This window comes from Lotus japonicus, chromosome 5, assembly GCF_012489685.1.
Source record: "Lotus japonicus ecotype B-129 chromosome 5, LjGifu_v1.2".
NCBI classification, from domain to species: Eukaryota; Viridiplantae; Streptophyta; class Magnoliopsida; order Fabales; family Fabaceae; genus Lotus; species Lotus japonicus.
The window spans coordinates 55,975,953-55,993,937 of record NC_080045.1 but is presented as its reverse complement, the minus strand read 5'-3'; the positions used below and the strand labels follow the sequence as shown (position 1 = coordinate 55,993,937).

Below are 17,985 nucleotides of genomic sequence, written 5' to 3'. Positions count from 1 at the left end.
CGAGGCACTCCTGCTAAGAGCTGGATATACATACCATTTTAGCGAGCTGGTTCACATAACTGACAACTTGTGTGAGTTTTTTATTTTTGGTAAAAGTGAACAAATTAGAGTCCAAAGGGGTACCCAACTGACATTTATATCAAGTGGGAACAAAATTTCAAAGAGTGATACTCTAATGCGATAATATAAGAAGATTAAGAATTTCAAGATAAATCAAGGTCACAAAAGCCCAAGATTTGATTTTTATTTCCCCTTTTCTCCCACTTCGTCTTTCGTTCCCGCTTCAGTTTCTGGCGGCAAACTCTGCACGTTTCTGCCGCCACAATTTGCACGGTGGTTTCGTTTCAGTCACAGAGATAACAAGTTAACAACCACAACGCCGCCGCGTCGGAAGCACCAATGCCGCCGGTTGAATCGCAAACCATCAAGCCCATTGCCAAGGGAATCGTCCACAGAATCTGCGCCGGTCAAGTAATCCTCGACCTCTCTTCCGCCGTCAAGGAACTCGTCGAGAACAGCTTGGACGCCGGCGCCACCAGCATCGAGATCGCTCTCAAGGATTTCGGTGAGGAATGGTTTCAGGTCATCGACAACGGTTCCGGCATTTCCCCTAACAGTTTCAAGGTAAACCAAATCAAACATCACCGAAATTAGGGTTTCAGCTTGTTCTTCGTTTACCTATTTTGGGGGAAAATTGATTAATGCAGGTTCTTGCGCTCAAGCATCATACATCAAAGTTAGCGGAATTTCATGATCTTCAGTCGCTTACCACTTTTGGGTTCAGAGGGGAGGCGCTGAGTTCGCTCTGTGCATTGGGGAGCTTGACTGTTGAAACGAGAACGGTTAACGAACCGGTTGCGACGCACTTGTCGTTTGACCATTCTGGTGTTCTGGTTGCTGAGAGGAAGACTGCTCGGCAAGTTGGTACTACTGTTACTGTGAAGAAGCTGTTCTCGAATCTTCCTGTGAGGAGCAAAGAGTTTAAGCGGAATATTCGCAAGGAGTATGGCAAGTTGGTTTCGCTTTTGAATGTGAGTATCTGTTTTCTTTCTGTGGCTGAGTTGAATTGTTCTGTTAAGCAAAGTTATTTAGTAGGAAAAGATTATTATGAAGCTGAATATGGAAAAAAGAATTGCATATTGATACATGGGTATAGTTTTATATAGAAGTTGTTTTGATAGTAACTGTGCTGCATATGTCCAACCAATCACATTCATTGGTGCTTCTCTTAGGAAAGAAAGAATATTTCTTAGTAAAAAGCATTTTCCTTTTTTGATTGTTATGAAATAAATAAACTTAGAATCCAGAGAACTATTCTGATTAGTATAGTTAAGCTTCAGAAGGGTGTGAAGTCTGTGACTTGCTGGTTGAGGTGCTGCGCTGCCCCTTAAGTGAGGTGGATGCATTTGGCAACTCAGATTCTCCCTTCTGGTTCAGGTGGGGAATGCCTTTACTGCATTGTTGTTCATTGGAAAAAGAAAAAAAAATCCAGCCATCTAACTATCATATGCGTCTTTCCATGCTTTTGGGTTTCCTTTATTTTGTTTAGTTTTTTTCCCACTGAAAATATTGCATCATTTTCGTGTTATAGTGAGCTTGTTAATATGATCTTCTTCTATTGAGTTTTCTTCAGGCGTATGCCCTTATAGCAAAAGGTGTTCGTTTTGTCTGCACCAACACAAGTGGCAAAAATACAAGGTCCGTGGTACTTAAAACACAAGGAAGCGATTCTCTTAAAGATAACATCATAACCGTGCTCGGCGTGAACACGTTTAACTGCTTAGAGCCCGTGACATTGAGTATATCTGAGAGTTGCAAAGTTGATGGTTTTCTTTCTAAGTCTGGACAGGGTAATGGACGCAATTTGGGAGATCGGCAGTATTTTTTTGTCAATGGTAGACCAGTGGACATGCCTAAAGTTGGGAAACTTGTGAATGAGTTATATAAAAGTGCAAACTCTAAGCAATATCCCATTGCAATAATGAATTTTACAGTTCCTACAAGAGCGTTTGATGTCAATGTGACTCCTGATAAGAGAAAAATATTTTTTTCTGAAGAAACTGCCCTATTGCAAGCCCTAAGAGAGGGCTTACAAGAAATTTATTCTTCTAGCGATGTCTGTTATTCTGTAAATGAAATTATGCAGCCTGCTGTAAATGAAGACTGTGTTGAGTTGCGTTCTACTAAAAGGAAGTCTCTTGTCGTGGAAAAACCACCGTCCCTTAACGACAACGTTCCTCAGGAAGAGCATTACAGTGAGTGTAAAAATGGTATTACTTCTCATGATGAGTATAATGCCAACTGTAACAAAGATAGTGTTTCTCACATTGGGCATAAGGAGAAACATATTACTGATTCCAAAAATGCTTCTGAATCTGTTAATGATGATCAATGCTCACATTCTGAAGAAGGGTTAATTCATGAGAATGATGGGAGTTTAATGGGCCAGGAGTTTACACTCAGAGCGCACACCACTTCAAAGGATTATAATTGTAGAAGACGGTTAGAATGTGCTAGTAGTCTTCAAGGTACACTTGTCTCAAGGGCCGTTGAGAGTGGGGGAACTTCTAATCAATATTCATATAGTCATTCAAGACATGTTCAGTCAACCCTTAACGGATTTGTTAGTGTGAATAAAAGAAATCGTGATAGTAGCATTACAGCCTTATCTGAAGTGCCTGTCCTTAGAAATCAAGCTTCTCATTATCAATTGAAGACTGCAAAAACTGAAACACGTGACTTGATTACGAGATCATCAGTTAATTTTGACCAAGTTGGTGGAACTTCTAAGCTGAGTAAGATTGAATCTTTGCAGCAACTTAAACCAGATAACATCCTCCATATAAATGAATATTCAGTTTCTCTTAGAGGTGACACCACTGACAGAGAATCAGAAATGGTATGTGGGTTTACTGTCAAGTATTCAAAAAATTAGGTTGAATTGCTAAAATTTCATAAATATACACTGTCCATTCTTGAAGCGTATTGCATTTGATTTACTATATCTTGATGAATAGAATTACTTTATCTTTTATCATTAAAAATGATATTTCTAGAAATTTGTATTTGGGATCATTTAAGTTCAGAAGTTTGGGAACCAGATACTAACTGAAAATAACTCACTGCATCAATTTCTTTATTTTTTACCTCATATTCATTGAGCGTTTTTATGCTGCTTTCTTTAAGGGTGAAGACAGATGCTCCTTTCCTTTGTACTTCTTTTTTCCAATAAAATGTCTTCCATTATCCAAAAAGGAATGGGAAAAATAAATATCGCATGATATTTTCACTTACTTAGTTTTCATATTTTCATGTATGCTTTGCAGGAATTAGATCAAGAGAATAGTGCATCTCTAGCTGATTCAGCACCAGCTACTCCATCTAGTAATGATCTGATCAACACTTCAGAGCATGTTCTCGTCTCAGACCCTCCATTACATTCATCGCCTGTATGTTTAGATTCTCCTAAGTCTTCTGGTCAGAAGATATGCTCCAACATGCACTTTTCTTTTCAAGACCTTAAGAATAAGAGAGAGAAGAGGCTTTCTTTGATGCGGTCCAGTAAATATAAATGTGGAAAGGCTAACGTCAAAAGGTTTTTATTTCAGTAGCCTTTCTATGAAATAGGAAAATCAAATATATTCTAACACTTTTTCAAAATTATTTCTAGTCACTACATGGCTGCAACTTTGGAGCTTTCACAACCAGAAATTGAACAGCAGAAAGAAAGGATTTTAGCAGCTGCAGCTACTGAACTGGAAAGATTTTTCAAGAAGGAAGACTTCAGCAGAATGAAGGTTGTTAGTATGACTCATAGTATCATTTTATAAACTTGTAATAGCATTGCTAGTTCTTCTATCTTTTCAGTTTTGAAGGTTTAGCTTTGTGCATATGCAATACTTGATGCTATTTTTGTAAATGGTTGTTGCATTGCTGTTTGGTTGTTTGCTATCTTATTAAGTAGCGCAACTAAGCTGTTTAGGCTTTTTGAGGTATTTTCCTCCATTATACCCAAATCAATTTTGTTTTTGGATAAAGAATCTGCATATCTAATCTTTCATGCCAAAGTCATATTAAATCCTTTAGCTGCTTAACCTTACCTGCATTTTCAGATTACATATGTACTGTACTTATTTACTGATTGCATAGATGTCATGTTTTAACAGGTGATTGGACAATTCAATCTTGGGTTTATTATTGGTAAATTGGATCATGATCTGTTCATTGTGGATCAGGTATTTCCAATATATGTTAATGATTCACACGTTTCTTCCACCACCCTCTTGAATTTATTAATCCATATAACTATATAAATGCTTTCCATTTGATAAATTTCATTTTTTAGATAAACATAATTTTTAATGGAGAATAATCTATTTTTAGCATGCTGCTGATGAGAAGTACAATTTTGAGCGTCTTTCCCAATCAACCATCTTGAACCAACAGCCTCTGATTAGGTGAGGAGTTTCATTGTTCTCTTACAATCATTATACACATGCATTCCTTTTTTTTTCTCTGAACTGAAGGGGACTATCAATAACACGGTGCGAGTAAATTGCTTATTCTGATGCAAACATGCAGAGAAGGTGAAGGTGAAGGGACTTGTTGAGTTCATAGTTACAGTGTCTGCTTATTGTAGATTGTTAAAACCAATTACTGTAGCTACATTGCCCATACGGCTCGTAATGTAGTAACTTATATCTTCTCTTTGCTGGTTCATAATTTAAATTTTACCGATGAAAAAATCATTTGCAGGCCAATAAGATTAGAGTTATCCCCTGAAGAAGAAATAGTTGCTTCAATGCACATGGACATAATCAGGTATATATAACTAGAGGCAGGTACTATGAAAGTTTTTCTTGAAATTGAATACAATATTCTAGTTATAAAATGTCATGCTTTACGTTTGTCTTGTTTTAGGTGATTAGGTCTAGTTAGTAACACATTTGCATTATCTCCATTTTCAGGAAGAATGGGTTTACTTTGGAAGAGGATCCAAATGCACCACCTGGATGCCGTTATAAATTAAAGTCTGTCCCTTTCAGTAAAAACACTATGTTTGGAATTGAAGGTAGTATGTTTGAATTTTGTGGATTCATCTATGATAGCTTTAGGGATTTTGTTGGTGTTTATAGTCACTGGGTGAAGGAAAAGCATCCTGTGTGCACTGGTTCTGCAATTCTCGCTCCATGTACCCCTTTTATTTTTCAAATTTCGTATTTGGTTTGATAGATGTTTCAGCCCAAGCTAGAAAGTATAGCTGACAAACATGGCTTAAGTTGATATTTGATGCAATTCAACCATGGCTGCATGGTAATATCAAGAAGACAATTTAGGATCTTAACAAATATGTAGGTTTTCATCTTCTGATGGCCTTGGTAAAACAGTGACTGAAGAATAGTATCACCATCAACAAACTTACCATACATGTTAGCTCCACAAAGTTCTGCGTAAACATGCTTTAAGATGCATAAATGACACACACATTGTGGTTAAACTTTAGAAAAGCCCTAACCAAGGGCCTAGGCTTTGATCCAAAGATTGAGACGCATATTTGAATCTTATGAATGTCTAGGTGCTTCTTGTGCCTAGTCATTCTTTTTAGAAATGCTGTTTAATCAGATTGAATTACTCGCTCGTGGCAAGATCTATGTATTGAAGTGATTAATGATAAGGTTTTTCCCAACAGATGTTAAGGAGCTGATCTCTTCCCTGTCTGATGGTGATGGTGATGTGGAATGTTCCACCATTGGTAGTTATAAAACGGACACCTCAGATTCCATTTGTCCTTCAAGAGTTCGTGCAATGTTGGCATCACGTGCATGTCGATCATCAATTATGATTGGTGATGCACTTGGAAGAAATGAAATGCAGAAGGTAATAAAACACATTGCTTTTACGCCACCCTCTCCCCTTCATTAAAAACACAAGCACACATTCACCATAAAAAATGCAGAAGTGGAATGATAAGTATCTAGCTGAGTGATTAACCTTTCATCCTTCATGATAAGTACCCTTCACTCTTACCGACTAAGTTTGTAGCTTACTCTAATTGTTTCAGGTAGTTGAGCATTTGGCTGGTCTGAAATCCCCATGGAATTGCCCCCATGGCAGGCCAACCATGCGTCATTTGGTCGACTTGACAAAACTTCATCAGATGTCAGAACAACCAATGCAAATGTAATTAATAGTGCACTTTTTCTCCAACCACCATTGCTATATTGGAATTTGGAAGTTTAAGAGAACTATGTAACTTATTTTGTACAAATACCATGTAAGTAATATTTGTTATCAAATGTTACTGTAAAGTTAATGTAGGAGCGTCTTTAATGTCTTTGCATAAGCACGCTTCATGCGCTTAGCATATTATTGGATAGTATCGACATTTGCGTTAATTTTCAGAGGAGTACTAAACACTCAATACTCCTGCATACAAATTAGTGTTATATTCAAAATTGGTGAGGCATCAGAGGCAAATAGTTCCTCTAGAAATGTGTATTTAGTCCCATATGATCTCTTGAATTGTTTTGGACCATGTATGCTTCCTTTCCAAGTAAGTATCACGAAAAAAGTACCTCTGAAAGGAAAGTTTTATAATACAATTATAGGCTTTTTCGGATATTTCAAAACAAATTCTAGTAGTGATGGAAGGTGGATTATGAGATTTTGTCATAGATTAGGGACCTCTAACCTTCTCGTAGCTCTGGGCCATTTGCACAGTTGTCATAGAGAGTGATTCAACATTTGCTATTGATATGTTATGTTCAAATTATTGAGTTGGTAGATTCATACATGGAGATGGTTGGCATTATCCCAAGTATCATTTTGTCTATTGGGGAGATGAAGTTTCAGTTCATTCATAGAGAATATAACATAGGCGGACTCTATTTGGCTCCTAATGCTCATTCTTTTGGATTTGGTGTTCATATTCTATATGGTCCTTTAGGGGAGTGTTGTAGATTCCTAGATCAAGATTTGATTGAAGGCTTGGTCTTTTAGTAGGTTTATTGCTTTATAGTTTTTTTCCGGTTATATCCCTCCATTTTACCCTAAAAAAACAAGTAGGGGAAACAAGTTTTTGGGTATTTCATCTGGTTATTTTTTTTTTCATAACAACTAGTATAATTTAACTACAACCAAAGGAACATTACATTGTCAATCAATCATATTTCAAAGATGGGCTGAAATATATTTTTGACAATTCTAAAATATAGTTTAATTAAATTATTTTTTTTTTGTCCTTTGGCCATCTGTCTCCACGGGGGAAATAAAATAACCATTTTTACCACTTATTTTTAACATGATTAACTGATTTACTGTCTAAAAATAGACATACTAGCAAAAGTGAAAGTAGCGACGCACCTTGTCAACGTATTGGTGAATCAATGTATATCACATCATTTTGGGTTCTCAAGGCACGATGATCAATGCAAATCATGTTGTTTATGATTCTCGAGACGCAATAGTTGGGGGCTGGATTTCAAGCGCAGTGACGCAAGTGGGTTGGACCTCGCCCGATGACGATTTGATGAGTCTACCTTCCTCCCGCACATGTTGCGACCTTAGACTCTGAAAGGGGTCTGGGGCGCCAGCCTAAGGACGTGGCGCCCTAGCCGGTCCACAATGCGACGACTCCATAATAAAAAAGAGAAGGAAAATGTTTATTCCAACTTTGCCTCTAGTTTATCTTGCACAGATCCCCACGCATCCAACTACCCCCACGTCAAGTTGTATCATTCACCTGCCTTTATAGTTGTCGTGTGTGATATTCATCAAAAACGTCATGATTTCATTAAGACTGACGTGTCTACCCACCGCTGGTATTGTCAAATCATCATCGGGTGAGCTCCAACTCACACGAGTGCAAAAGTGGTAAATTAGATTAAATTCTTTTGAACATGATTGGCTGATTTACATTGTCAAGCATAAGTTCAAAAAAATACATTGTCAAGCATCAACAATTTTTAAAAAAAAAAAATTAATTTAATTAATTGATGTCAAAATAGGATTGACTGAATAGTGCACCCTATAAATAGAGAATAGCCAAAAGTCACTGTTAACATCACTTTACAAAGAAAACCCTCATTCGTTGTTCCCTCTGTATTTGGCGCTCTCTTCACTTTGTCGCCCTCAAATCAAACACACAGCGACCGAACCCTGATTCACGACAACGACATGGTAAGTTACAGGCTTCTCTGTTTGCCAAAGTTCTTATCTTTCACTATAAACAATGATTCAATGGATTAATGTAATGGATACCTAGATCTCTTCAAGTTCGTTTCTTTTTATCAAATTTATATTCTTTTGCCCAAAATCTCAATACCCAATTGGTTTCACACGAATAGGATCTTTGCTGTTAGGGTTGCATTCACTTCTTGTTTTTCACCCATTATTTGACTGTGTTTTTACTCTTTTTTGTTGCAGTTGCCCCTTTCCCTTCTCAAAACTGCCCAAGGGCACCCAATGGTGAGTGAATCAGTTTCCTTGATTTTACCCTATTTATTGTATATAATAGCAAATTGCTTGATGTTAATATAACCTGTTTTGTTTTGTAAATTTTGAATTTTTATTTTTATTTTTTCTTGTAATATTGGTGACATATTGTGATTTGTGACAGTTGGTGGAGCTGAAAAATGGGGAGACTTATAATGGGCATTTGGTTAACTGTGATACATGGATGAACATCCATCTCCGGGAAGTCATCTGTACCTCTAAAGTAATCATCTTTTGATTCTTATTTAATCATCTTGTCACATGTTGTCTGTTGTTCCAACTTACAATGTTTGATTGGAACTGGCAATGTAGGAAGGAACTGAATTTTGGCGTATGCCTGAATGCTACATTCGCGGAAATACCATTAAGTACCTTCGGGTTCCTGATGAGGTGTGTAGTGGTGATCAATTCTTGTTTTTTTTACTCTTTCTGTGAGTCGATTGAAAACTTTATATTTCAACATCTTAAGCTCTTAGCCATGTAACATGTTTACACTAATCTAGGTTTGTTGCCTGTTGATTTAGGTTATTGACAAAGTCCAGGAAGAAACCAAAACCCGCACCGGTAAGCATCTTGGCATCTATAGCTGGTTGTTCATATTCAGGGGCAGAGCTTTTTGTTCACAGAGAGGAGCCCTATGGCCCCCTCCCAAAATTTTCTAAAAGCATAACATATGCATATCATAATCATACATTTTTATGTTAATGTATGGATTTTTTTATACAACCTTATAATTTTTTACTACTATAGAGTAGACGTAGACATTCAAAGCCTTGAGCACAAGCACCTGCACAAGTCACTTTCATATCTGGTCTCCAAGTTCTTTAACCTTCTGCTACAGCCACTATTAGCATTTCTGTTTATGAGCTTTACCACCCATTTAGATATGAATTTGCATCTTCTAGCTTTTCCAAACTTTTCCTTTAATTGTTCACTTCCAATGGTATTTTTCTTTTTGCCTAGATCACTTAGTTATTTGCTGGCAAGTTTGAATGAAAAGGTCCAATCCTAATAAGTCATGTATTTCTCATTTTCCTTTAATTTACCATCCCTTTCTTAAAGGCTGTAGTTAAATTTTGCTGTCACTGTAGTGCTGAACCTCCAGCAAACCATGCAGAAAATGGAGGGAGAAAAGTGATGAATACGGAGATTGGATGACATTGTTTTGATGTTTTTTCCCATGCATAATTGATCACAAAAAAAAAAAACTTTTTTGTTTTGTTCTTGGACCTAGCTGTTTCAGAGGCAGACTTGCTGCTTTTCTAGATCAGCTAATAAATGAAGTAGTAGTTTCATCATACATCACTGTGAAGGAGTTATTTTTACCCATATAGTAATAGTATGAGAGTAGTCTTTTCCAGTTACAAAGCGCTTGATGTGTTCTTTAATTAATGTTTCCTTTTTCAGATCGCAAACCACCTGGTGTGGGACGCGGAAGAGGAAGAGGTAGGGAGGATGGTCCTGGTGGCCGTGGGCGTGGCTTTGATGAAGGTGGGGCGAGAGGGCGAGGCAGGGCCGGTCCAGGTGGAAGGTCTGGTGGAAACAGAGGTAAATCATCCCTTGTATCATTCCAAAATGCAAGTATTTCATGTATACCAAGTACCAACTGTTCATTTGTTTCAAGTTCATCCTGAAAGAGGTTCCTGCCATTATGCATCTTTTTTTTCACCTTAATGTTCTCCTGATGCGCCAAAATACCTTGAATGTTAAATAAATGATTATTGAAGGAACTCTGAGTGATCTTAGTGTTCATTGTTTGGTTGTTTATGTAAAAGAGGAAATTTAACAGTTTAAGTTATACTAAAGTAAGTTATAAATTAGGAAATTAGATTTCCAATATGGCTCATGTTGTAGTCTCATAAGTCATAACACAAACCTAGGGGCATTACGTGTTATTTAAAGTTACATAGAGCATCATAGAGATATTATGACCTGTTCTCATCCAATTTTTTTCCCTTGTGGTATGTGCAGGGCGAGGTAGAGGTTGATTTGGATAAAAGTAATATGGAAGAACCTCAGATGGGCCAATTGCTGCTTTTAATGACATTGGTGCATTATTGGATTTGAGGTTTTTAATTGTTTTCCTGGGTTTATAGTGACAAAAATTGTGGTAGACCTTCACAATTTCTAATGCCTTCTTTCCCATTTGTATTCCTTTCCCTGCTTAAAACATGTTGATTTTATTAATTAGTAAATACATCCTGACCTTACTATGTTTAGAATGTTGTCCTGTTGAACCCCAGTTCTTGCCTCTTATGGTGTATAACTATAAGGCTAGAGATAAGTAACCATGAAAGTAATTCCCTATTCATGGTTCAAGTATAATCAAATCTCCTTCAGTTTTTAGCTGGACATAAAAACTATCAAGTTAGTGTTCACCTAAATATTTATTAATTTTTTCAAATAAAATCCCTACAAGCTTTTCAGAAAGCAAGCTTTGCTTAATGATTTGATTAGTTCTCTCATTTGCTGCAAGTGCAACTATGAGTTGGCATTTATCTTTGCTTCATTGATTATTAGTCTGAATTGACTATTAGTTGTTCAAACAAATAGTCCTTTTTGTTTCATTTATGTCGTGAGGAGAAAGGAAACATTAATACTCATCAGTCATCACCATCATTCATCACCATGGAATTTATTGCAATACTTCGGCTCCACGTACCATTTCAAATAATAGAGAGTAGAGCATTCACGGCTTTGAACTAAGCTTTCACTTTATCGCGTGCTTGGAGTTCATTGGACCAGTTTGTATATAAGATTCTCAAAAGAGAAACCTTTGTGTGTAAACAGCCAACTTTACGTACTTTTCATTGAACCTTCTCTTTTGAATCAGTTTATACTACTTTTATATATAAATAATTGTTTTGAATGGGTCATTTTCCAGTACTCACGCCATTATTACGTTTTGATTGTTTGGAGTTGAGTGATTTCATGGATTATAAATTCCAACATGAATATTAATTAACATTATATTAAAAAAATAAGATTTCATATGTCAAAAAAAAAGATGAAAAATATTTTTTAGCAACATGCACCTACAACCTTAAAATATATATCAAATTTTGTTTGACCAATACGAGCAATTGTTAGCAACCTTATTTATAATATTGATATCAGATTTTGATGCAAATGAAATGACATCATGCATGACGTACTTGCAGTTGTCCTACTATAGTCTATAGATATAGTCAACCTGGTGACAATTTGTGCCCTGACAGATAAATGATACTAAATCATTAAACAAAGTCCACAAAACACGATGGAAATAATTGGGATCCAGGAGATATCAAATTATTTATAGTACTACTATGATTATGATATGATTATATAGCTAGCCGAAACAAAAATATGATTATATAAGTCATGGGAGAAGGAAAGCTTGTGGGGAAGGCGTTAGATGCGAGATATGGTGATCTTATAAGTGGTTTTATTAATGAAGATGTTTCCAAAAAAGTGTGTTTATGGTGAAGAGATCTTGGGGCGTCATTAATTATTTCTTCAGGAGATAATCAATTTAAAAATAATTTGTCTGCGAAATTGGGGAATGGAGGTAGGTTTTGGTTGGACCCTTGAGTTGAGGAGGAAGTGTTACGTAATTCTTTTTTCTAGAAACTGGTGAGATAGGGAGGTTGGTAAGTGGTGTTTGGAGGTGGAAATTGGTCTAGCAAAGAAAATTATTTATCAAATTAAAGTACACCTACTTATAATATTTGTGATCTTTCATGGTGTAAATATGATATTTCAGTTAGTTTTTTAGTACAATCAGCTTATTCAATTCGTCTTTGCAGCATAATTTTAGTAGTGTGAATAGTGCGTTTCCAAAACCGGTCTGTTTGGTCTCATATGGTACCAAACCATATGTTTATGTTTTTAGTTCGTACAAATGAAGATAATTATTAATTTAAAATGACATATAGCCATATAGGTAATAATTTAGATGAACAAAGTAATGGTTATATAAATGAAGAAAAAGGAGACAAATGGAAAGAAGTATGCAAAACAAATAAAATTAATTGGCTAACAAACAAGATAATAGAATTAGATGCCAAATTTTTTACTCTTTTCTTAATTCGAGTATGTAAGCCCAAAATTCTTATCAATCATTTTCGTTTGGTTTGTGTGTTGGAGGAAAAAAGAGGGGTCACAAATTGTTAGGTCCAATTCTTCACGTGCTTGAATCGTATACTCCATTTGATACTCTGAATAGATTACTCCACTCGTTATTTTGTGTCTGGAACAGGTATCTCTAATTGCGTCACAGAAAATAACAAAACGATATCGTTTTGGTAACATGAACTTGTTAGAGTATAATATAAAACCATTAGGGCCCGTTTGGTGGTCAGGAGAGGATATGATAGGATATGATATGTGAACATGATATCAACAGGATAGGATAAGAGCAGGATAGATTCTTATCATATCCTGTGTTTGAGGTGCACATGATAAGGACATGATATGATAAGGAAAAATGTATCAGATTTATATTTGAATAAAAAATACATTTAAAATTGATCATTCTATTAAATTTAATTTCTTTACATTTTCATGAATGAGTTTATATTTTATTATAAATTAAATTAATTTAAATTTTATTAATTAGCCTATTTTATTGTTTTGAAGATACCCTATATTTCAAATAAAATTATGCAGTTAACCGATTTGTTTTCACTTAGTTGTGAGACGTGATAATTAACAATAAAAGTTAACTAAATTAAGAATATTATTATTTCAAAAGTACTTTATATTTGAATTATAAATTATTATATATGTAGATAAGTAGTTTTAAATAATAGGAGATGAAAATAAAAAATTAATCTTTTACTATTAAAAAAATCAATATTTATAATCAATGTTTTTCACTTAGTTGTGACACGTGATAAACAATAAAAATTAACTAAATTAAAAATATTATTATTTCAAAAATACTTTATATTTAAATTTTTATATAAGTAGATAAATAATTTTTAAATAATAGGAAATGAAAATATTAAATTAGTCTATTATTATTAATAAATCAATATTTGTAAGTGAGTAGTCTATTTTACTATTTATGAATAATAATTTTATTTATTTTTTATTTTAGTTAAATTAATATTTTTATATTTATTAATTAATATTATTATAAATTATAAGTTATATAATAATAAAATAAATTAATTTGGAGTTATGATACTGAAAGAAAATATATAACTGTATCCTATCCTGCTCTATCCTAGCTCCCCCTCAGGATAACTTTTACACATGATTGACAGGATATGATAGGAGACAGGATAGTGTTATCATATCCTCCTGGCGCAACAAACAACAGATAACAACAGGATATGATTATTATCCTGTCTTATCCTATCCTGTCCTGGTCACCAAACGGGCCCTTAAAGTTGCCCTTACCTAACAGCTTAAGCTTTTGGGTTAATTGGTTGCTTGACAGAACTATCTCTAATTAATCTTATGCCATTTTTTTTTCTAAATTCCCTTAACACTCTTTCTTACAAACACAATTCAGTTTCATACTCAAAAGTGTGAATGCACAAATTCATTTTAAATTTTTTTTTCATTTCGTCCTCAAGAGTGTGAAACACAACTCAGTTTCACACTCAAGAGTCAAGAGTGTGAATGAAACAACTGGTGAGTATTTAATTTTTTATTTTTATTTTTATTTTTATTTTTCATTTTGCACTCAAGAGGGTGAAATACAATTCAGTTTCACACCTGTATTTCACACTCAAGAGTGTGAATGCAACAACGAGTGAATATTTAATTTTTTGATTTTATTATTTTTTAACAAAATTTTCCATGTCGCACTCACGAGTGAGAAAGGTAAGAAGGAATATGTTTGAAATGATTAAATTTTAAGGGTATTTTAGTCATTTTTGTGCAAAAAAGATGGTATCAAAACAATAAGGGGAGGCATTAAACTAATGCCCATGCATCTCTAATTGTTGTCACAGAAAATAACAAAACGGTATCGTTTTGGTAACATGAACCAATAAAAGTTATCTGCATGACACTAAGACACCACAAATAAAACACACAATTGACGAGTTGTCAGGTTTTAAAATAAGTTAAATAACCTAACATTTGAATAACTCTCTTTTTCGATTATTTCAACTCTTTAGAAGTAGCGGAACAACCATACTTTTGAACCTCAACCTTGGCACATTAATTAATATTTTTTTTCTAGCAAGTGTTGATTGCACCTGATGAATTCCATCGCTAGGGTAGAAGCCCTCTATTGTAGGCTTGGGTTGTAGTAATATGAAGAGAGGAAGGGTGACTTTTTTAACTGATGGTTGAGTCTATGGAACAAGATGAGTGGGGAAAATGTGCTTTGTGATCATGTTTGGGCAATGGTTATCAGGATTTGCAAGATTTTTTTGGGGAGGGAGATGTTTTTCATGAAGAGCTCCTTACAGTTTGCACAGGTCTTCACAGTGTATGAGATTTGGGTACATATATGTTGCATGTTATTCTGATTGTTTGGAGGTCTTAGAGAGATCATTCTTCATAATAAGAATTTTCAAACATATTGGTTGTTGGATCTGATATCAATGGTTAGGGTTTTTATGAGTTGATATTGGACTTTGTTTATCTCCCACATATTCATAGGAGCATAATGCGGTGGAAGATGTTTGACAAAGCTTCTTGAAAGGACGCCCACTTCATGAATGGAAGTTTTCTCATTCTAAAGTGATTCGTCTTCCTTCTCATAATTTAATTTTGGAATCTTTATCTTTATTTTTCAAGTTGTAAAAATGAAATAAACAACAACTCTTATTAAGAAAGGCAAAAAAGGAGTGGCATTAATGAGATACCTCTTGTGACTGGTCCACAAGGTACCCTTACACTATGTTTGGTGGAGGTGAGTTGTGGAGAGAAAGATGAGAGAGGTAGGGTGGGAAACTCTCCCTTGTTTGGTGAGAGTGAGGAGGGAGATAGAGGGTGGAAAAGTGGTGGGACTTAGCATTTTTTGTGATCTCTTCAAATTGAAGAGAGATTGGTTGATGCTTGATTTTTTTTTTCTAGATTTCGTACTTTTCTAGCGGTCTTAAACCGCCAGAAATTGCTATAAACCGCCAACAATCATTAATATTGGAGCCATTATTTTATTATTTTTACTAATTTACTAGCGGTTTGACAATGCCAAGGTGTCAGAAACCGCCAAAAATATACTAGAAACAAAATAAAATTATTTTTAAATAGAGAAGGTATATCTCTCCCTTCCCTTTTTATCATACCAAACAACCTGCAAATCTACTATATTTCTCACCTCTTTCTCTCTACGCAACTTCTCTCTTCTCTACCAAGAGTGTTAGGGTTTGTTTCAAGGTTTGAGATTGTTCTCCCTAAAATAATATTTCAATGAATATATTTACTTAAAATGTTATTCCTAGGTAAATTCTATAAATATATTTGGTAATTTTTAGTATTTATGGGAAAGGCTAATGGTTAAATTAGTGTCCCTGAGTTTGTAAGTGATTTTAACTTTAGTCTTTTTGAGAAAAATGACGTTTAGTGGTGGTAAAAAATCGCCAATAATTGTAAAAATGACCGCCAGTAATTGTTAAAAATTGAAAAATATGATAGAGTGTGGTAAAAGTAACTCATTTTTCATGGGAATGTAAGATTCCCAACTCATTTGATGAGAATGAAATGAAAAGAATGTTTGCCATTATTTCATTCCTAAAAGTGAATGATGCACGTAAATCGGAATTGTTAATATTGTAACAAACGTGATAATGTTCACTACCAATCTCAACATTCTCGGAAATGTGTTTCCATATTGTCTAATAAACAACTCCTTAGAGCATCTTCAATGCTAATTCTTAGTTCTTAGCATTATTCATGTTGGCTCGTACTGTCACATGTGCTTAAGCAACTCTTTGCAGATTTTGCTCCAACAATGAGTTCTTAGTTATTAGCACTATTCATCCGGCCCACAATACCACTATATAATATTTTTTATTTTCATATACTTTTGATTTAAATTTAAATTCTAATTCAATACTTAAATTAAATGAACGAGAGAGAAAAAAAATAATTTTTTATGCTAAGAACTCAAAAAGTAAAACTTCTTATATAAGAACCTAGTTCTTATTTTTAAGAACTAAGAACTCCACGTCATCCCCTCCAATGGTTAAGAACTCAGTTCTTAGTTCTTGACTCAAAAATAAGAACTAAGAACCTTGCATTGGAGATGCTCTTAGAAGCTGCTTTGTAAAACTATTAATCCCATCTCATTCAATGAGTGAGTTGGGTCCAACGACTCACGAACCATTATGATATTAATGTTCCGACATTTTATTGGAAATTTTGGTCAAGCACTTTTTACATCTTGCATTAAAAAAGACACTTATACTTACAATTTAAAAATAACTATAGGTTACCATGAAAAAATTTCTTTTGATATTAATTTATAATATGATTAACGTCATGAAATTTTAAATATTATTCTAAATAGAAATTATTGTGCCAACAATTATTCTCTTAAAATCAATCAAAAGATAAATTAGAAATAAAAAAGGGAGAAACTTAGATCAAGTTCCTTAAATCCATTTCATCAAGTTTATCAATCATGTGATGACACATGTGCAACTATTTCTAAAAATAAATGTCATTTATTAAGAATTTATTGTCAAGATTTGAAAAATTACACATAAAGTTGATGGAATGGAGGTAAAGAACTTGACCTAAGTTTTATCCAATAAAAAAATGTATATGTACCAAAAAAAAATAGAAATTAAAAATGTATTGAAAAGTATATTAAAATAAATTACTCAATACCAATTAATACTCAAAATTTATTCCTCAAAAGAATACTCTAAAGAATTTAAAATAGTATACATTTATCATAATATGAAAATATTTTTGAGGTGGATTGTATGTCTTCACATGCATTTTCCTCATCAATATATATTTTGCTTTCGAAAAAAAACATTTATCATTATATTTTTTATTATCATTTTTCCACCCTCTTGTATTCGCTTGATTATGTTCTGTGTGACTGCTTCTCGGCTTTCCATCATGTGGAATGGAGAGAGATTACCACCTTTTGCTGCGAAACGAGGGTTAAGACAAGGTGATCCTCTTTCTCCATATTTGTTTGTGTTGTGTATGGAGAGGTTCAGTTCAGCTATTTCGACAGCTGTCTTGGACTGGAGGTGGGAGCCTATTTGCACGGTTCGTAATGGCCTTGGTTTGTCCCATCTTTTCTTTGCTGATGATGTGCTTCTTTTTATCAAAGATAAGGATAGCCAGGTGAGAGTTTTAAAGGATTTGTTAGACAGATTCTGTGGAGCTTTTGGGTTGAAGGTTAATGAAGCGAAGTCAAAAATTCTATCTTATAATGGTATTACTAATTTGAAGAAGACTAGCATTTCTAATGTTGTGGGTATCCACTTCACTTTAGATATTGGCAAGTACTTGGGATTCCCCATTTTCCAAAGAAGAGTGACAAAGCATGATTTTAATTTTCTCTTCGACCGTATTAACTCT

The 17,985-nt window shown here is 34.4% G+C and overlaps 2 protein-coding genes across 3 annotated transcripts; both read left to right on the top strand.

Annotated features, from left to right (window-relative positions):
* Window positions 1-121: 121 nt before the first annotated feature.
* LOC130718617 (DNA mismatch repair protein PMS1) lies at window positions 122-6,313 on the top strand. Of its 2 annotated transcripts, XM_057569234.1 has the most exons (11): window positions 126-624; window positions 708-1,031; window positions 1,634-2,899; window positions 3,327-3,595; window positions 3,671-3,797; window positions 4,167-4,235; window positions 4,384-4,457; window positions 4,756-4,821; window positions 4,968-5,071; window positions 5,690-5,877; window positions 6,062-6,313. In XM_057569234.1, the coding sequence occupies exons 1-11, from the start codon at window positions 400-402 to the stop codon at window positions 6,182-6,184; spliced, it is 2,835 nt and encodes a 944-aa protein (XP_057425217.1). In that variant the 5' UTR covers window positions 126-399; the 3' UTR covers window positions 6,185-6,313. The 2 variants fall into 2 exon arrangements, 1 of the variants encoding a protein (XP_057425217.1); XR_009012728.1 differs by lacking the exon at window positions 6,062-6,313 and having other exon boundaries at window positions 122-624; window positions 4,756-4,841; window positions 5,690-5,708.
* A 1,734-nt stretch (window positions 6,314-8,047) lies between these two features.
* LOC130721447 (sm-like protein LSM4) lies at window positions 8,048-10,715 on the top strand. Its single transcript, XM_057572243.1, has 7 exons — window positions 8,048-8,178; window positions 8,425-8,466; window positions 8,618-8,716; window positions 8,806-8,883; window positions 9,018-9,057; window positions 9,901-10,041; window positions 10,465-10,715. Exons 1-7 carry the CDS (start codon window positions 8,176-8,178, stop codon window positions 10,479-10,481), a joined length of 420 nt encoding a protein of 139 aa, XP_057428226.1. The 5' UTR covers window positions 8,048-8,175; the 3' UTR covers window positions 10,482-10,715.
* Window positions 10,716-17,985: the final 7,270 nt, after the last annotated feature.